General features: G+C 42.1%; 1 protein-coding gene across 2 annotated transcripts in view; it reads left to right on the top strand.

Annotated features, from left to right (window-relative positions):
• Positions 1-21,482, top strand: part of LOC110552133 (ubiquitin-conjugating enzyme E2 E2) — a 287,185-nt gene that overhangs the window by 248,157 nt on the left and 17,546 nt on the right. For both annotated transcript variants that reach the window (XM_021643217.2, XM_021643218.2), the window contains exon 5: positions 3,648-3,795. In XM_021643217.2, the coding sequence (XP_021498892.1) occupies positions 3,648-3,795 (148 nt within the window). The remainder of the gene's footprint in view (positions 1-3,647; positions 3,796-21,482) is intronic.

The raw sequence follows: 21,482 nt of genomic DNA, 5'->3' as shown, positions 1-21,482 counted from the left end.
CCTCACTGGGTGCCTGTGCCCATTGATGCCCCTCACGCTATGACTCTCTTCAGACAGAAAAGGGATCTTGGAACTACAGCCACCATTGTTACTGCCATCTCATTGGCGGCTGTTGGAGCTACCACCGGGGCATTAGCCATGAGTCATACTGGGCAGACTGCTCAGACCCTGAATAATCATTTAGCCAATGTAGCTCATGCCTTAGTTGTACATAAAGAAATTAATGCTCAACTAAAAGGAAGCTTGATGGTGTTCAATCAGAGGATTGACCTCATGCAGGAGCAAATTGATACCCTATGGCAAATCGCTCAACTTGGCTGTCAATGAAAATATGCTGGACTTTGAGTCACTAGCATATAACATGAGAATTTTTCCTGTGCTGCAAATCTGTCTAAACAATTGTCGAGCTATATTTTAGGTAATTGGACTGGAGAATTCGATACTACGATGGAGCAGCTGAGAGTGGCCATTGTCACAGTAAATTCTACCAGAGTGGACGCAGGACTAGCCACAGGATTATCATCATGGATTGCTGCAACCATGAATCATCTGAAGGAATGGGCGGGCATGGGAGCGTTAGCAGGCCTTCTGGTGTTGGTCTCCTTGGTTTGCCTGTGGTATATATGCAAGATTAGAGTCTCACAACAGTGTGATGCAGCCATGATCATTCAGGCCTTTACAGCCATTGAAGCAGGACATTCTCCCCAAGCATGGTTGGATACCATAAAAAGCTAAAATGTTACGCTCAGGATGCGAGGCTAAGCACTGCACTCAGGGTCAGCCGCTTTGGACCCAGAGAAGAGCATGTCTGATTGCATGCGGGTTGATGCCCCAGGTCCCGCCTCTGAGAAAAAGGTATCGGACGGGTCTGATGCTCTTTGGGTGGATGACACCTAAATGAACATCTGTACAAAGTCCCAATTTATTTCTAATATCAGAGATTAGACCTCTACTCTTGCCTGATGCTTCTAAAACAAAAAGGGGGAACTGTAGAGAGCTGCGGAATGCTATGCCTTAAAGATGGAGCTGGTTTCCGCCTTCCACCTTCCCGATGGTGAGTGCTCTCTGTCACGAACAATTCCACATTTGGCTAAGGCTGAGGATCTGGCTTGCTTCCATGTATGTGGACCTATCTGCATTGCCCCCGTGGCACGCCTGGGTTGGCTACCCAGAGGCTATTTAAGCTGTGGGCTGGCTTTCCCCAGGGTCAGAAGATTGTTCAAGGTTCCTGAATAAACTGCATTGAAAAAAAATAAATAAATAAAAAATAAAAATTAAAAAAATAAAAAATAAAAAAAAAGAAACTGACAAGAGCAACTGAAGAAAATTACATGTGAATATTGTGAAATAAATTTGATCTCTGCAGTTCATAACATAAAAAAAAAAGAAATAAATGTAAACATAAGACCCAGGAACCAGTGGACTACATAAATGCCTGTTTTAGTCAAAGAACTATTTGCACCCTGGTCTTGATGGTGCATGCTGGAACAAGATAATAATTTGAGGCCAGCCTAGGCAACATATTCTCTTAAAAACAGAAAGAAACAAGAAAGGGGAATTATTTGCAAATGTGTTGTTCAGTTTCCAAACATGACCAGGGTTCACAGGGGACTTTTTCCTGTGTAAATTATGATCTTTCATTATGGCTTTAATATCCATTCTTTGAAAGACCTTAGGTTTTCTCTGTGCCTCGGCATGTAGCCAGTGTTTGTAGGTGTTTCCTACATGACTGACATGAATATGTATTCTTTAACAGTCCAATGCAGTGTTTGGCGTCATTCTGTCCTTAATTTTACTTGTGGTCTAAATTTTCAGGATCCTTACCAATATTTGGTCTGGTTGACCTAACAGTTATGTAGTGAAACATTTCTCCTTGATCATAAATGTCATTTCCTCGTTGATCTGCTAGTTTTTACTGTGTAATCTTTGGCTATTTAACTACAGCTGATTCAAAAGCATTATTTTCCAGATGCATTCTCACATGATACGCTGTGCTGCCCCTCCCCCCTTTTGCAGCAGCCTCTTTGCATATAATTGCTCCAGTAGTCAAGGACTCTTTAGTCCTTGTCAACTCTTTAATCTTTTTTGTGTGGTGAGTCTGTTCATAGTGAAAATTCATACTCCTCCCAGTCCAGAAGGCAGGCTTTCACTGTCAGTTCCCTAGCTCTCTCTAAGCATCTGCTTCCTCAAAGATGAGCCACTGCAGTGTCCTGGTTGTGATGCAGTCTCTGCTTTCAAACCCTTGGCCACATACAGGCCTGAGATCTCATCTTCTCCATGAAAGTCTCAGAAGTAAAGCTTTCATTTTATTAAGACTGGCTGCTACCGTTCATCCCCTCGCTTGTCCCTAACCTCCCCCAGCACATGCACTGCCTACTTAAGTGCTGGTTTGGGTTTTTAGTGGTGACCTCTAGAAATTCTCCTAGCTGATTCAGGTGTGTGTTTTGAAGAAGGTTGGTTCTACTTTCTTCAGTGTTTCTGGACATTTGTGATCTATGTTGGAGAGACAAAGTGAGCTGGCATGGTTCTGGGTTCTGGGTTCTAGCCTAAGAATAGGAGTGTGCTGTTCAGCAACCACTGTGCTGCCCTTCCTGGAATATGGCATCATACAAACTACATCAGTGCTTGATGTTTGAATGGATGTTGGCTACCTGTTTGAGTGGCAGAGCCCACAGAGAGCTGCCTGCCTGTGTGTTTTTTCCTGTTTCTGAGCCATTTGAATTCAGAATGTCAAAGCCTGGTCCTTAGAACACCAAGATTTATTTATAAATTTGAGAATTGTGAGTTGGTAGTTATAATAAGTAGCTTTTACGTCTTACTGTTGCTCAGCCAATGCTGAGCTAGGCTTGTTTTCAATATTATGAAGTTTTTATTTTATTTAATCTTATATTTATATGTGTCAACATACATATATGTGTCCCATGGGTGTGCCTGGTCCCCTAGGAGATGATAAGAGAGCATTGGATCCTCTAGAATGGAGTTGCTGTCAGTTGTAAGTCACCGTACCACTGTGCTGAGAGCCAAGCCGGGTTCTCTGCAAAAACAAAGGAGCTCTTAACCACTAAGTCCTATTCCTCTCTAAAAGTATTTTTATGTCTTAGGTTTCCTAATTATATTTAAGACAAGTACCATGGTGACCTTACTTTCATAGAGTACACTCAAAGCATAAGATTTAATAAGGAATAGGTTTATAAATTATGACAAAACAGTTATAGCATACAGTTGTTAAAAGAGGCATGTGATATGTTTGCATACCCTCATTCATGTTTGAAAACCATATTAAAGATCATTTATCTTTTTATTATTCCCACACCTTCTGTTTTCGGATCTTCTAAATATAAAAGTAAAACAGCTAGAACCCACCAGAAGCTTTAAAACATTTCACGACTCGGAACCCATTGCCTCTCAGCAGTGCCCTCCAGTCACATCAAGCTGGGCCCTGAGCTCCACCCAGGCTCGTCCACAAAGCACTGTGCCCTGGTTTTGCCATGAATGTCTATCTTTTCTGTTGTAAACTCTTTTTATTTTTAGTCTAATGATTATTTTCATGTACCTAAAGAAAGAAACAAGAATGCTTGAAGCAGTGACCTGGACTCTTGTCTAATAAAAGCTGTGTCCACTTACAGAAACTTTGCATTTCCTCCTAGGTCACCTTCCGAACGAGGATCTATCACTGTAATATCAACAGCCAAGGTGTGATCTGCCTGGATATCCTCAAGGACAACTGGAGTCCAGCCCTGACCATCTCGAAAGTCCTCCTGTCCATCTGCTCACTCCTTACAGACTGCAACCCTGGTGAGTGTGCCTGGGGCTGGTTTCCAGGTTGGAGCAGGGCATGGCTGCCTTGGAACCTCTTGCTGCTGCTAGCTCTACTATTTACCCCCCAAAAAATAAAATGTGATTAAAAAAATTAATGAGTAATCATTTTAAATGAGTAAAATGTATTTTTAGAATGCATTAAATTCTTCTGCCAAATAATGAGAAGAATTCAAGTTGAATAGCTTAATCTTTAATTATATACCAATAGACATGTTAATTTAAGAAATGCAGGCTATTAAAACCTTATGACAGCAAGGCAGCACTGCACAGATGTGCTTTCAGGACGGCAGCAGCTGTGCATCCTGGTAAGCTGTTAGCAAAAGCTGCTGGGCCTGGGTTGGAAAACAGGGCTGGCCAGGAAGCCAGCGTGGCCCACCCGGGTTCTTAGCCCTGTGTCGTCCTCTGCTATGATCATGTGCCTTTGACAACTCTATTTTAGCTACGGGAAAAGCCAGCAGTGGGTTGTGTTCATACTTGGGATGACACCGGAAAATACAGAAATCCCAGAATAGTTTTCACTCATGTTCTCCATGAAACTTGCTTAGTTTGGTATTTTATTAATTGCAGTGAAATCCCATCTTCCATGGAAGGCTGTTGTGAAATATTTTTAATTAGTAAAGTCCAATCAGGTGACACTAAATGAGGTTGACTGTGCTGCAGGCCACTCCTAGCCATGTCCATTGCTGTCTGTCTCATGTATTACTTCACTTAGAGGCAATGTTGCAAAAAGGCTTTTTTGTTGTTGCTTTTATTTTGATGATTTGTGTGAGCATCTGCATTCAGAACAGGTACCCTGAACTCATCTACCTTCGTCTAGAGAACACTGTCAGTAACTCAGCACTGTGAGAAGCAGGGGTTGAAATTTTTGCAGTTTGTTAATTGGTTGGGTTTGATATGTCTCAGAAAATTACAGACCCATTGTCTATAAAGATAAAACTCATCCCTGACCAAAGGAAGGTCTCATCTTCTGAGCTAGGGATGGTGGCATACAGCTGCAGTGCCAGCACTCACTTGGGAGTCTGGGCAGGACTGAGAGTTTGCGAGTAGCCTGAGCTACATAGTGAGACCCAGCTTGTCCTCTCAAAAGAAGTAATACATGTTTAAAATACTGCTGTTCGATAGGAAGAAGAAGTCAGAAAATAATAATGGTCCTTAAAAGATCAGCAGCATTTGTAATAAGAGACTAGAAAAAGGGCTGGAGAGATTCCTCAGTGGTTAAGAGCTCTTCCAGGGGATCCTGTTTTGGTTCCCAGCACCGACATGGCAGTTCATGACCACCTGTAACTCCTGTTCCAGGGAATCCACATCTTCTTCTGGCCTCCAACTCCTCTACAATCCTTTCCAACTCCCTTCCCAGCTTCATGTCCTTTTAAAAAAACTAAGCCACTGAGTAAAAATAGTGTTGTCCATATGCGCATGATTGCTATAAAACAAGCCAGCTAACTAGAAACAAAAACCCAAAACAAACAAATGAATAAAAACTTCAAAATATTTGATAGAGCCTCACTGCTCTCCCCAAGCCTGCCCAGGGCTGGGTTTATAGGGGTGTGCCTCTACACTTGGCTCAGAACCTAACATTTGTATGTGCACTGAGAACACCGAGTTTGAAGGTCACAGAATCCCGTAGAAGTTGTAACTCTCTTCCTTAGTGCCACCCTCTGCTTGGAAATCCATTAACCCAGCATTTGCTTTTCTGTGGATCAAAAATTTTTGAAAGAGACACCATAAATTATGAGAAGAGGATGAAAATGAAGAGATCAGTCCTGGGTGGTACACTGGCCTTACACAATCCAGAGCATTGCCGCAGTGGCTGTTGTGGGGTGTGAGGCTTTGGTCTTGTGTGGTGCTAAGCTCAGCTGGCTTTCCTCCCTACACGGGCTCCCGTGATGGGAGCACATTTATACACGGTACACGGGAGATGCATCAGAGAAGCTAGGAAAGAAGCCTAGTTTTTACTACTTGTCTAGCCTTAAAGGCCAGCAGTATCTTTCGTAAGAAAAAGTCTAAGGTTGAAGAGATGGCCCAATAGTTAAGAACATTTGTTACTCTTGCAGAGAACCCACAACTGTCCCAACTCCAGTTGCAAGAAATCCAACAGCACACATGTGGTATACATTCATGATACAGGCAAAACATCCATACACATAAATAAATACATATATGATAAAAGAAAGAAGATAAAAACCAAGTGCTCAGTTCAGAGTATAGGAAGAACACAACTCAGTAGAGCAGAGGCAGGTGGAGTGTCAGCCACCCTGTTCCCTCAGGGGCACATTTATGTGAGGGAGATACCCATGCTGTCTCCAGTGTCAGTCAGCCTGACTCAGGATGCTTCTGTGGCTGCTAGAATCTGCTCTTCAGTCATGTTGGCCATGCAGAGTTGTGAGTAACCATACATGGGCTGAAGTCAACAGCCTATCTCTAACTGGATAAAAGATTTTCAGTGTGAAATGCTGTTTGGAGGAAGATTTGTTTCCTTAACTGTTTCAGATGATTTAAAATGTCAGTGTTGTAACTAAACACATACACACCCAAATAAAACTTTTCTTACATTGGCAGCAGCATTTGGGGAGCTCAGGCCCTGAGCAGACTAAGAGTGTAATGTACTTTGGGTTTGGGAATGTTTTGTTTTTTTATTTCAATGGTGCCTCCTGTTAAAACTTCTAAGGGGCTAGAGAGGTGACACTTGCTCTTGCAGCCCTCAGGTTCCATTTCCAGTACCTCCATGGCAGCTTACAACTAGTAACTCCAAAGGATCTGATGATCTCTTCTAGCCTCTGAAGGCACCAGGCATGCACATGCAAACAAATACTCATGCGCAGAAATAAAAATAATCTGAAAGGTTTTTTTCTTAAGTGAAGCATCATTTGAAAGTCAGTGTTCACTTTTCATTGGAGCCTGTTGCTTTGGGAACACAGGTTCAGCTGAATTCAGCACTGTCAGTGACTTACCTTGGTGGTCTCAGTGGGTTTAGACAGGCCTCAGTTTCTAATACTGGCTGTGACCTTCTGCTTCTCCCCCAATTCCCTGTATGGTTTCCTAGCCCCTCTCAGGAAAATAGACACAGATTAGCTGTGACTACACATGTTTTATTGTTCTCCCTGTGGCAATACTTTCTAATTTTGTCAGTTTTGAAGCTGTTTGCATTAAAAAGCTCTTATATCTGAACTTAGTATTAAAATTCTCCTGATTATTTTTTAGAAGACATTCTCCTAGAGTTTTCCACCAAGAAATCACCACTTATGTGTTTTTAGATTCTTTTATTATTTTATGCTTTCGCTTTATTTTAGTGCTAGGGACAGAGCCCAACCCTCCAACATGCTGGCAATGATGACTTGGTATCAATGTTGGATGCACTGGATTCCCAAGTACTGACTCATACATTCTCCAAAACTGAGGTCTTCTCTACCAGTCCAGTCTCTTCAGATATTAAATGTGATGCTGTGCTAGTGTCTTAGATGTTTTTTTCTTCCAAATTATCCTAACCTTTGTTCTAAAGTCCATTAGGGAATTGGGCAAAAGTATCAGAGCTGTACATTTGGCCACTGTTAGTGGAAGACACTAAAAACACAACTAGAAACAGTTAGAGGATGTACAGTGGGACACCCTGAAATCCCAATCTTAGAGGGATGAAGCAGGAGGACTGCCAGTTTGTAGCCAGCCAAAACTGCATAATGAGGCTGTATAGGAAAAAAATTACAAGAAAGGAAGAAAAAATGAGAAAGGAACACAGATCCTCAATATAAAAAAAAAAGCTCTGTGTGTGTGTGTGCGTGTGTGTGTGCGTGTGTGTGTGCGTGTGTGCATGCATGCGTGCGTGCGTGTGTGCATGCGTGTGTGTGTGTGTGTGTGTTGTATAATGTATGGGTGTTGGCCTGCATGTATATGTACTCTGTGTATGCATGGTGCCCTTGGAGGTCAATAAAAGGGTATCGTATTCCCTGGGACTAGAGTTACAGATGATTGTGAGCTGCCTTTGTGGGTGCTAGGACCTGAACCTCTTCCTCTAGAAGAGCAGCCAGTGCTCGTAACCACTGAGCCATCTGTCCAGCCCTTTACCTTACTTTTTGGCACAGGCTCTCTCACTGAATCTGGAGGTCACTGTTTGAGCTAGATATGTGATCACCAAGCCCTGGAATCCACCTGTCTGCTGTCCCCACTCAGTGCTGGGATTATAGGTACCTGGTAGTGTGGCAGCTTTTATGTTGTAGAGGGCCAGAACCCGGATCCTCATGCTTTCACAGCAAACACCTTACCACTGAGCATCTCTCCAGGGTCCTGTTTATTCCAGGACAGTGTTAGTCATAGGAGGGACTCTGGCCAGCTCAAGCATATTGAGCATGGTTCTGGCAGGCCTTGCCCTCCTCCCCCATTCCCACTGTCTGAAAACTGTTAGATTACAGTTTTTTAAGCCCAACATTCATAGCTTTTTTATTTCTATATATGGATATTAAATACTGTACATGCTGTACATTAAACAGAAAACCAGACTTCACATCTATCACATCTTCTTCCATTTTCTTTTTAAATAGATTACATTTCTAAAGCTAGCCACCAAGGTCTTTTCCCTTATTTGGCCACTTCCTCCTCCTAAGGCTGACTACCAAGGTCCAGCTATCAAAGTATTGAAGTCGAGCAATCTAAAGAAAAGACCCCTTTGTCTTACATAATTAACATAACAATTAAAATTAAATACCTCATTCTGACACAGGCTTCCCTTTATACCTTTATAAACTGCCATTGTCCTATGTGTCATATCTGTCTCCTCTTGCTCCAGAGATAGTCCTTTGTCCCTGTGGAACAAATACCCCTGCCCCCTCTCCCTTGTTTCCTTCCCCTTCTCCCTCATCCTCTATCTCCTGTCTTTGTCTCTTATTCCCTGTCCTCTTTCCCTCTGGGACAAATAAATCTCCTTTGTGCTAAGAATTTTATCTTAGGGGTCCTGAGCTAATACCATTTCTTACAGTCATTACTTCTGAAGTATTCCTTCTGAAATATGTGACAACTGTACATTGAATAATACCTAGTTGGAAGCTATATGGCTTTGGACTTGAATGACTTATAATGGGTACATTCTACACACATCGCCCATCCTCTCTGTAGGGCTCTGAGTCTCCTGAGGATTGAAAGTGCAGTCTAATACACAGTATAGGATATAGCGGGGTCTAACACACAGTGTAGGATACAGCAGAGTCTAATACACAGTGTAAGATATAGCAGAGTCTAACACACAGTGTAGGATACAGCAGAGTCTAACACACAGTGTAAGATATAGCATGGTCTAATACACAGTGTAAGATAGAGTGGGGTTTCATATACAATGTAAGATGGTTTGTTGTCTGCTTCTAAGCCGTTGCCCTGACCTTCTCTGCATTCATGCCTGACTTCTCAAAAACTCATCGGGACATGCCCTTTGTATGCCTTTTCAGAAAATCTTGTAATTCCCCTCGTATCACACGGTGTCACACAGATGGTGACCATATCACAGTTAATTCTTTACATGTTAAAAGGAGTGAAGTGAGAGAAACCAGCTCATAGTGAGTTTGGAAGTTGTCAGGAATATTGGAGTCCTGGTCTGGTTCACACTAACAAGCTGCTGACCTTAGGTAAATAGATGCCCTCATTTATGAGTTGAAGGCTGCACTTTTGACCCTGCCTTGCAGTATCACTGTGTGAAAACAAATGGTGTATATAGACCTCTGTAAACACTTTGAAAACTCTGAGTATCATGGAATGAAATGTATACAATAAAAAGCCCATCCTAGCTGTGGGAGATTAGATGAACAGGCCTTTGTAATCCATAAAACAGCTATTTTGTTGCCTTTGTAATATCTTCAAATACTACATTCAAACAGCTTTGTCCTAGATTTATGAGTCTGCAGTTCTCATGTGTGATGGATTTTATCATCAATAAGGAAAATGAAGAGAAAGAATGAATTATAAGTCAAATTTGATTATTGCATTTTGCCTTTAACTGATAAGCCTGTGTTCTGGGTCATTTAAATATTTCGGATAATCCTATCAACTACAAATTACTTATAAATCTGCTTCTCTTTTCTTACCACCAACTGTAAACAAATTGCCCCTCGTGTAGTGTCCTCTGATTGAGTGGACACACAGAAGCAAAGGAACCCAGTTGACATACCTGCTTTACACAGCTACAACAGTAGATGTTGGAAAGCAAGCAGCCCAACACAAAGAAGAACCATATGATGAGCCCTGTAGTGTCCTGGCTTCATGCCTACGGTGGTATTCAGGCTGCAGTTTGGCAGAGAAAACTGCAGAGAACCCACTGGTCTCTTCTGACCTAAGGACATACAAGCTTGGGAAACCCAGGTAGCAAGAGTGGCACCGAGCCCCAATACAGGGAGCAACACACAGTTCTCTCCCAAGCTCTGTTCGCTCCAGACTTCAGTTAAATCTCCTTGGAGCCTTCAGATACCTTCAGTCCTAACAGCACACAAAACTAACTGTGGACTCTACAGATCCACCCTACCAGCACTTCAATGCAGCTGTTGAGAATCAAATGGCGCCTAAACAAGACTTGTTGAAATAAAGTGCATAACATTATAAAGTGTGCTTGGGGAAGGTCCTTCCTGAGTTCATTCTCCAGGACCCATGTGGTAGAAGGAAAGACTGATACCTGCACAGCATTGTCTGACCCCCACATGTGTGCTGTGTCATATGCTTACCCATATATACATATACACACAGAGGTAAATAAATGCATTTTAAGGAAAATAAAAGGGGTTTGGGGATTTAACTCAGTGGTAGAGTGCTTTCCTAGCAAGCACAAGGTCCTGGAATCAGTCCTCAGCTCTGGAAAGAAAAATAAAGAATGAATGAAAGAGAAAGAAAGAAAGAAAGAAAGAAAGAAAGAAAGAAAGAAAGAAAGAAAGAAAGAAAGAAAGAAAGGAAAAAAAGGAAAGAAAAGAGAAAGAAAGGAAAGAAAAGAAAAGAAAACTAGGAAAGAAAGAAAGAAAGAAAGAAAGAAAGAAAGAAAGAAAGAAAGAAAGAAAGAAAGAAAGAAAGAAAGAAAGGAAAAAAGAAAGAAAGAAGAAAGGAAGAAGAAAGGAAGGAAGGGAAGAAAGAAGGGAAGGAAAGAAAATAGAGAAAGAAGGAAGGAAAAAAGGAAGGAAAGGACAAGTCTCCTTGCTTAGTGACCAGCCAATTATCACCAAGCAACTTAAAAAAAAAAACATAATTCAGAGCCAAACGAAAATGAAGAAAAGGCTAGCGTTAGATTTTAGTTGGTTATAAAAGCAAGTTTTGCAGAAACATTATTGTAATTTCCAGTTCATATTTAAGTATAAATTGTTCTTATCACAAAACATGAAGGCTTAAGGAATGAACTGACTTGTCAACTCAAGACCCAAAATAGCCAGCATCCAGCTCTGCAGCTGCCTCCCTTGGCTCTTGTGGACTTGTGTTGGGCATTGCCCTCAACTGTTGTGGCCTCAATCAAGCTGTGTGAGCAAGTGTCTCTAGATGTCCCATGCCCACGCTTCTGTCTCCTCTTATATGTGGCAGTGACTGATAATTTATTCCTGACCTTAGAGTTCCTCTTCCTCCATCGTGAGCAATTAGCAGTGTGTGTCTTTGCTACTTTCTTGGTCCGTGTTAATTTTATACAGAACCAGAAAATAAAATAGCACTTTCAGCCTGTGACCCCAGCATTCCGGAAGCCAAGGGAGGCAGGGTGGTGAGTTCCAGACAGCCTGAGCTACATAGGGAGATCTTGTCTCCCAAAATAAAATAGAGTAAGTAACACACTTTAGAAGCAAAGGAACCAGAGCTTTAGTAAAGTTGAGGTATGGCATTAGCAAGCCTCTTCCTGCAGGAGGAGGGCCTGTGTTGGCATCCACCTCTGCACCTTGGGAAAACGCAATCCTCCTGTCTTTTTGTATTTTCCTGGTAGACAGTTTGAGTTATTTTCTAGGTTTTGAGTTGTATTTAAATGTGTCCTATTTGTTTTGTACATCATCCCAGAGATCTAAATAGCTTCGTAGGAATCAACTGAAAGAGAGGGTAGAAACAAATGAAGACCAGGACACTTTGAGTGGCTGCAGTGTTTTCTTCTTCCCCACTGTCCAGCCTAATGGTTTTAAATGGTTCATAGGTTCTGGGAGTTGTGCTTTTTAAGTAGTTAATAACATTGCCAGCCCCGTACCATTACCTCACCGCTAAGGGTCTATTTACAGTATGGACACAGTGCAATTGGATGTTACATCTTAGTTATGTATTACATGACCTCAGCAGGGTTCTCTCCAATCACCATTTCCTGCTGTCACTATCTATGAAAATAAACACTTTTCCATTGGAAGAAACTTAGGCTAACCTCTTAGAAATCTAGGGTAGAAACAGCATGTAGGGGCTGTACTTATGTGGACAGCACCTAGGAGGACCCTGGTTGCTCAGGATCTCCAGTCACTGGAGAAGAATCCAGGGAGTCATGAGATATTGCTCTTCAGGAGCCATGTGGTGACTGTTCTATGTTGTCAGCTTGACTACATCTGGAATTAACTAAAACCCAAAACTGGATGTACACACCTGTCAGGGATTTTTGTTTAGTTTGAAGTAGTAATATTCTCCTCTAGTCTGAACCTTTGAGGTGGAAGACACACTTCTAATCCAAATATTTTGAGCTGGGAAGACCTACCTCTAATCTAAGCTATACCTTCTTCTGGAAGACTATATAAGGACATGGAAGAAAGAAGCTTACTCTCTTTGCCTGTTTGCTGTCACTAGCAAGTCCATTACTTCTCTGGCATTAAAACCTACTTCTTCAGAATTTCAATGTATATTAAAGACCAGCTGAGACATCCAGCCTCATGGACTGAGAAACTCCTAGATTCTTGGACTTTTTGTTCCTAGCCATCGTTGGATTAGCTGGACCACAGCCTGTAAGTCATTCTAATAAATCCCCTTTCTATAGAAGGGGGGGAGATTCTATAAGTTTAATTACTCTAGAGAATCCTGAATAAACAAGTCTCAAACCAAGCTGGCCACAGGTAGGTGCCAACCGTTCTTGGCTACCATGTGTTGGGCCTTGGTTTCCATCTGTAACACTGCAAAGAACAGCCATAAGCATAATCTCCATCAAACAAAAATGTGAATGGATTTAACTTCATCAAAATGTACCTTCCCTAAAGATGAAACCTGTGTGAGTCACAGGTTGACCTAGCATAGAAAAGTGTACCAAGCCACCTCCACCTCCTGGTGCAAGACAGTAACAGCAAATGAGGACAGCAGTCAGTGGGGGTCAGGGAGTGAAGGCTAAGGTACAGCTAAATGAGGGTAGGTGAGGGCAGTACTGAGGGTGAGTGACAGTGGAGCTGAGGTCCTTCCTGCCTATCTGCCTTGCTTACATTCTTTCTCCTGCTTTGGCAAGAGTAGTGTTAGTACACTGTGATAGATGCAACCTCCCTGGTAACATAGGCTTTCTTCAGTGTTTCTCACCAGTTGGTGACATATCTGTTCTTAGCCACCCAAGGAAGTAGGCAGAAATATTGCCCATGGTAATAAAACACCATGGCAAAAATCACTTTAGGGAAGAAAGGGTATATTTTAGCTAGCAATTCCAGGTTGCAGCCCATCACTTCCAGGAAGCAGCAGCAGCAGGAACTCAAACCATCTAGTCGCATCATACCCACAGTCAACAGCAGAGAGAGTAGAGGCATGCATGCCTCCTAATGCTCGCTCACTTTCTCCAGCTTGTATACAATTCAGGACCCAAACCCAAGGAATGGTTCCACGGAGTGCTGGGTCTCCCACATCAGTTAACATAAGACAATCTTCCACAGACATGCCCACACACCAGTCTAATTTAGACAGTCCCTCACTGAGACTCTTCCCAGCTCATTATGTCCAGTTGACAATTAAAACCAGCCATTACAAATGTCACATGCAGTTTGCAGGTAAGAAAAACACTTCCAGTTCTATAGCCTGTCCGAGGAAGGCTCAGAGCTGGCATACACACCCAGGTGTTTGCCAGAGCTTGAGCCCTTGACAGCTGCTCACAGGTTCCATCTCTAGTCTCTGTATGTAAGGGACAGTCTCCATACATGGCACTTCATTGATGCTTAAGCTCAGTCACTTGGTTGTTGAATGAATAGATACCAAATTGATTCATGCCAGGGCCAGGAGTCTAGTTTAAAAGAAAAAGGAAAAAAGAAAAAAAGAAAAAAAAAAACAGTCACACACCTTTAGTCCCTGCCCTTAGAAGGCAGAGGCAAGGAGGTCTCTGAACTCAAGGCCAGCGTCAACTAAAAGTTCAGTTCCAGGACAACCACAACCAGAGATTTTACACAGAGAAACCATGTCTCGAGAAGCAAAAACAAAAGCAGACTTAAGTCAGCATTTGTCCTCTTAAGGAAGCAAGACAGGAAATAAAACATGACCTACACCATGGCTTCTGCCTGGCCACCCATCCTGCAAGTGTAACAGAGTGTTCTTGCTCTATCCATGTCCATTTCCACATACCCTCACCTCAATCCCTCACCCCCACTCCCTCCATCTGCCTCATGTATTACTGTGGTTGCCTTTCCTTAGGAGCTCTGCCTGCTTTGTTCAACATTTCTGTAAAACAGTCGACCTACATTCCTGCCATCAAGCTTTGTTCAGGGAGCATAAGGTGGGAATACACGGGAGAACAGTAACACTCTTGAGTTATCTGAGATGAGCAAACCACACCAGCCTAAAAACATGAATCTGTGTTACACCATCTCCCCTAGCAAAGGTCTCAGACACCAACTCAGAGGAAGTTCCAGGCCAGCCCAGGCTACAAAGTTGTTCTTATTTCAAAAAACAAAGTGAGATGTCTCCTACTTTTCTCTACAAAGTATCTTCACCTTTTACCTCAATGGCATAACTCAGGTGTTATCCTGAACTACTTCTTGCCCTCTGGGAATAGCCAAGTTGCTGGGCATGGGAGGAGAAGAAGGACAGAGGGTAGGATTGGGAGGGGACAAGAGAGTGGGCTACAGCTGGGGTACAAAGTGAATAAATTCTAATAAATAAAAAAATTAATTAAAAAAAAAAAAAGCCCAACCTGTCCTCAAACTCAACAGTAGTTCTCCTCCTCAGCATCTAAAGTGCTAGGATTACAAGTGTGATTGAACTAGGCATACTGGTATATGCCTTTAACCCCAGTTTTGGGGTTAGGGGTCAGAGTCAAGCAGAGCTCTGCCTTCAAGGCTATCTTAATCTACATAGTGAGTTCCAGGACAGCCAGAACTACAGAGTGAGACCCTGTTCTGGAAAAACAAACAAACAAACGTGAGCCACCATAAGTGGCTGGAAAGATGAATGTATAAGTGTTTGTAACAATCAAAAAGTTAGACTATGAGGGCTAGGGAGGTGACTGTTGCTAAAGTGCTTACCATGTGAGCATGAGGACACAGTTTGATCCTGAGAACTCATATTTTAGAAGTCAGGAATGGTAACATATACATGTAATCCCAGCCCTGGGAAACAGAGACAGGAGGATGCTTGAGGCCCTCTGGACAGCCAGCCTATCCTTACTTGGCAAGATCCAGGTCAGCCAGAACCTTGTCTCAAAAAGAAACAAGGGCATCTGAGGGGCATACCCAAGGTTTTCTCTAGCCTCTTCACACACACACACACACACACACACACACACACACAGGAGAAGCCTACCTAGATAAAGATTTAGAAATTAATAAATGACTTGGCATGTGCCCTGTTACTGAAACCCAGAGTGTTCTCCATTTCCTTCCTAAAGTTGATAAAAGCAGGTTTTACACTTGTAGAAGCACAGTGCTTATGGAGAATCTGTGTGCATGAGGAGAAGCAGTTTTCCATCACAGGAAGTCTCTGTTAGCTTTGGTACCTGCTGCAGCACATGCAGCCATAACATGAAGGCCCTTGTTTTGTACACTGATATGTAAACTATCATCTGTGTGAATAAACTAAAGTAGATTGTACACTCTACAATTAAAATGTTCCCTTTATTTCTGAGGGATTGGGTTTGTTTTGTTAGGCCCAAGGGGACCCTAATATCCAGGAGGGTATGAAGAGAACTCAGGAGACTGGAGACCATATGGATGCAATTTGCAAGAGGTTTATTCGAGCCATTGCACGATGTGGCTGCCCTGCCCCCCAACCAGAGAGGAACAGCCAGGAGAAACAGAAGGCTGAGGTTTTTAAAGGAAGGAGTTGGGTAGAGTAGTTGACTTTCAAAATGATTGGTTCATTTTAGGCGCCAAGTCCATCTGTTCCTGCCCCAATGTGGGTGGGGGAGCTGTGACGTCTGGACCGATTACTGGGCAACATTATCTCCTACTGCAGATCTGGACACTCCTCCACAGTGGGGGGGGGGGACCTTTTGCATTCCTTTGCAACTGGGTGGGGTTTTGGTTTCAATTCACCTGTTCCTCCTCCTGCTTTCTGGAAAAGTGCTGGGAGAACTTACTAACATGGGGTATAGAATTTATAAAGAAACCAGTAAAGCTAGCCTGTTCCTTTCAGTTTTTCTAAATGCTCTTTTCTATTAGTATTGATTTTGCAACCATTAACAGTAGTTCTCTAGATTTAGACATAAAGAAGCTTTTTCAAAAACTGTGACTATGAACTAAGTGAATGCAGTACAGGATATAAAATCAAGATTTAAAAGTCTAAATGTTCTCATCTGCAAACAACTGGCCAAACTGGAGAAGACCCAGTTGCATTTACAATAGCATCAAAAACAGATGCACAGAGGCTGGACAGATGGCTCAGTGGTTAAAAGCATGCTATTGGAGAGGACCTGACTTCAGTTCCCACATGACAGCTCAAAACCATCTGTAACTCCAGTTCTAAAAGATCCAATGTCCTCTTCCACGCTTCCTGGGCAGCAGGCACATATCCATAGAGGTAGGCACTCATACATATACATAAAATTAAAAATAAACAAATCTTAAAAAATATTTAGGGGTAATTTAACCAAGGAAGTCCACAGCTTGACATTGACATGCACTACTTAGAGGAGGAGATCAAAGGGCCTTCCATGGTTACGGCTCAGAAGAAATTGTGTGAAAATGTCTGTACTGACCAAAGCAATGCTCCAGAACCTTGCCTCTCAGGATCCACTAATGTGCATGTGACTGTACGAGATTTGGGCCATTCAGAACCTACAAAAATGAAAAACTTTAAGAAACAGCATGTCACAAACATAAAATATAATAGCATACTGCTTGTGTTTATAAAATGTATAAATTTATTAAAAGTTAATATGTATACACAAATACTTGTTTTTTGGATTTCCTTTCTGATGCTTTGATAAAACACTGACCAAAAGCAACTTAGGGGAGGAAAGGGTTTATTTGGCTTATACTTCCTGGTAATAGTCCATTTTTGAGTGAAGTCAGGGCAAGAACTCAAGCAGAAACTGAAGCACAAGCCATGGAAAAATGCTGCTTGCTTGGTTTGCTGTCTCTGGCTCTTGATCAGCTAGTTTTCTTATACAACCCAGGACCCTCTGCATAGGTGTTGTACCACCCACAGTTGGTTAGGTGTTCCTGCATCAGTTAATAGTTGAGAATCTGGCCACAAGCCAGTCTGACCAAGAGATTAACCGTTTACAACTCTCACAGATAACTCTGGTGTTGGGAGCTGCTGGTCTGCCAGCTTGCTTTGATATTTAGATCTCAGAGGAAGACTGCTTTCACTCTGGCCTTCACCCAAGTCAGTGATAAGTCACCAAGTCTATCTCCTTTTGCTTGAGACAGCAAGTGGGATGTCTTGTCAAAGTCACACCTTTTGCTGGACTTCCTTGTGAATTAACTCATTGTGCTGAGGTGCTTTTGCTCTGGTTTAAAAGGAGTCTAGAATAAAACAAGGCATCTAGCTTCCACTGGAGGCTCCCAGAAAGGTCCCATGTATTGTATGTTGGTTTATTAATTTCAATCCTCACTCCCAACTCAAGAACCGTTCAACTCTGCCGTCTGGCTCCAGCACTCTAGGATTTGAAAAATTGACAGCCAAAACTAAGAGACTTTACCCTTGTCAGCTTGACATACAAATACATTACCTTAAGGCATAACCTTTCCTTTCTTGTGTGTCCCCAGGATCTCACTTTAATATTATTACATAAAATACAGGACAGCTATAAAATTCCCACAAACTTCAAAATTTCCAATGTTTTAGAAGTTCGTTGTCCCGTTAAAATATCCAAAATCTCTTAATGGGGGCATCCTACAAAATCAAAAACAAGTTGAATACTTTCTTACTCAAGAAGGGAAGAAGTAGAACAGAACAAAAATGCAAAACCAATGTGCAGTAATGTAAGTCCAAACTCTATGTAGCTCAGTGTCCAGAATCTGGGATTCATGGCACTATCCTCCAGGCTCCAGAGGGCTTGGGAGTCCCACCTCTCCAGATCTGCAATGCACAGCTCACACAGCTTGTCTCAGACTCATGCCAGCTCTGCTTCTCACATGCCCACCCTTGGCAAATACCCCACAATTCTGGATCTCCTTACAGCTGAGGCTGCCCCTTTACCAGCCTCTCCTGGTCTTTCTTCAAGGACTCTGGCCCTGCTCATGGTGCCAGGCCTAAGCTTCTGTCCATGACTTCTTCAGTTCTGAGGTCCTCACTGTAACTGAGGCTTCAGCTTCACCAGTGCTCTATCAGGTCCTCTCTGCAGGGACTCGAACCCTTACACACAGTGCCATGCCTCAGTGTTCCACATAACCTCTTCATGCCTTCAAAGCCAGTGATATGTCGGTTCTTACTGATTATTTGCCACTTTCTGCCACCAGCTTGATGTGTAGCCTTGTACCACAGCTTGTGATGCCGATTCCTTATTAATCATGGCTGATTCTTAGGCCCAGCAAACCAGCATCTTTTGTCCCAGTGACACAGGAGGTTTCACTTCCACAGATTCTTAACTCAAGTATATTACATGAACACCATCGATAGAGAATTTGAAGGACTCTCAAACCTCACCATGTACATTTTTCTCTACATTGTTCCAAGTTCCCACAGTAAAGCCCATCAAACTCTGATTACTCAAATGGCTTTTTTCTAGTTCAGTATTCCAAACACTTCCACAGTCCTCCCAAAATACTGGTAGGTCCATCACAGCAATACCCCATTCCTGATAATTTCTGCTCTGATTTGTTTTGGTTATTATGACAAAAAACCATGATTATGGAAGAAAGGGTTTGTTTCAGCTTATGTTTCCAGCCTATAGTCCATCATTAAGGGATGTCAGGGCAGGAAACATGGCAGAAGCTGCTTACTGGCTTCCTTCCCTTAGCTCCTGATCAGATAACTCTAGACTGTGTCAATTAGTGTTTAATGCTTATAATTGCTTACTTTTTTCTTAGCTGCCAAAGGTACTATGTATATTGTAAATATCCTAGTTAACTTCAACTATAATCTTAGCATAGCCTAGAGTTGTGTGTGTTACAACCATACTGCTGTAGTCACTTCTTGCCACCTCCTTTTGCTATGAGTGTTCAGTGCTGGTCACCTGTGTGGCTAGTTCCTCCATATTGTATACTGTAGTAAAAAGTGATTCCAGGGGCTCTGGCATACTTTTTACCACACATACAAGATACAAATTATATGCTCTTCAACTGCATATAATTTGTTTTAGGTAAGGAACATTCTATTAGCAGGCTACTGGTGATTACATTTGTGAGAGTCAAAAGTAATGATTTCTGATCCTGGGGACTATTTCCTAAGTATTTAAGATCAAAAGTACAGATTTAATATGTTCTCTATCAAAATAACGTGCAGTTTTTACTAAGTTAGAAACAAGAAAAAGAAAAACAACCTAAAATCCTATGGAACCACAAAAGATCTCAAATAGCCAAATTAATTCTTAGGGGTGGGGACAGCTGGAGGTAAATCCTGTGACTGAAAATGATGCAACAGGGACTGGGGTACAACTTCATGTTGTCTTCCTGACGTGTACAAAGTCCTTGGTTCAAGCACAGTACAAAACATAATTAAAAATATAACACAAAATTATGGGACTGAAAATAGTTGGTACTGTCATCAAAATAGACATAAAGATTCATGAATCTGAATAGAAAGCTTGGACTGACTAATTTTGACAAGGGCCGTACAGTACAATAAGACAGTACAATAGGAAAAGGGGAAAACTCTCAGTAAATGGCATTGGAAAAACTGGATTCCCATGTAGAACAACAACAACAACAAAACACACACACACACACAAAAGAAAAAGAGATTAAACTGTACTCTTGATCTTGTGCCATATAAAAAATCAACTCAAAATTCATACACACACACACTGCCTGGAGCCATGAACTACCTAGAAGATAAAGTAAAGGGAAGATTTTCTTTTTTAGGACTGGCATCAGCAGAGTTTTCTGAAATAGCACACTGAAATCTTAGGTACAAAAGCAAAAGGAGATGAATAAATAGGACTACATCAAATGGAAAAGCTTCTGCATGGCAGAGGAAGCTGTCAACCAACTGAGAGGGACCTTGCAGGTGGGAAAATTTTTATAAACTCTTTATCCGATAATCAAACTCTAATAGATTCCGTGTCCAAAATTTATAAAGAACTCCTATAACTCAAATCAATGACAAGAAAACATGTAACCCACTGAGCATGCTGGCACATATCTGAAGACTTTGGGAGGCTGAGGCAGGAGGAGGTTAATGATAAGGTTGAGGCCAGAGTAGGTGTAAAATTGAGAAGATCAAGTATATAGACACAGAAAATATACCAGTAGTTCCCAGGACTACAGTAGAAGGTCAGAAATGAAGGACACAATAAAGCAAATCTGTACTAAGTAAAAAGTTGCTTATGATGCTTAAGATTTTTTTTTATTAGTGACAATTATAGAATGGATTTAAAATGTGCTATATTTACACAATGGAGTATTACTCAGCTGTTTAAAAACGGCATCATGAAATTTTCTGAACTAGAAAAAAATCATCCTGAGTGAGATAACATACGTGGTATGTACTAACTTTTAAGTGGATATTAGCTGTAAAGTAAAGGATAATCCTGCTACTATCCACAGACCCAGAGAGGCTAAGTAACAAGGGTCTAAGTGGAGATGCAAAGAGCTCCCTGGGAAGGGGGAATAGAGTAGGTTTTGAAGCTGGACTGGTACAGGTGGAGACGGTAACAGAAGGAATCAGGTCGAGCAGAGTGGGGGTGGGTTGAGAGAATGCGGGAGAGACAACTGGAATTGGGAAACATTTGGGGAGTGAGGTAGACACCTAGAGCAGTGGGAACTCCATGGACTCTACTAGGTGACACAAGGACTCCTAATAATGGAGGCACAGATGATGGACCGGCCATTCTCTGTAGTCAAGCAAGGCTGCAAGTGGAGGGATTGGGACATCAACCCAGCCACAAAACCTCTGACCTACAGTTTGTCATGCCTGTAGGATGTGCTTGGACCAGAGCCTGGCATAATCATTGCTAGAAAGACTAGAGAGACTTTATCCAGCAGCTAATGGGAGAAGAGGCAGAGTCCCACAGCCAAACATTAGGTGGAGCTCAGGGAGTCCTATGGAGGAGGAGAAGTAGGATTGGAGGAACTAGAGGGACCAAGGACATGCAAGAACATGACCCAAAGAATCAACTGACCAGGATTATTCCAGTGGCTCACAGAGATCACAGCGCCTGTGTGGATCAGACCTTGGTCCTCCACATATGTTACGGTCATATA

The sequence above is a fragment of the Meriones unguiculatus genome, chromosome 9 (assembly GCF_030254825.1).
Source record: "Meriones unguiculatus strain TT.TT164.6M chromosome 9, Bangor_MerUng_6.1, whole genome shotgun sequence".
In the NCBI taxonomy this organism is placed as follows: domain Eukaryota; kingdom Metazoa; phylum Chordata; class Mammalia; order Rodentia; family Muridae; genus Meriones; species Meriones unguiculatus.
This window is presented reverse-complemented; position numbering and strand designations above follow the sequence as displayed.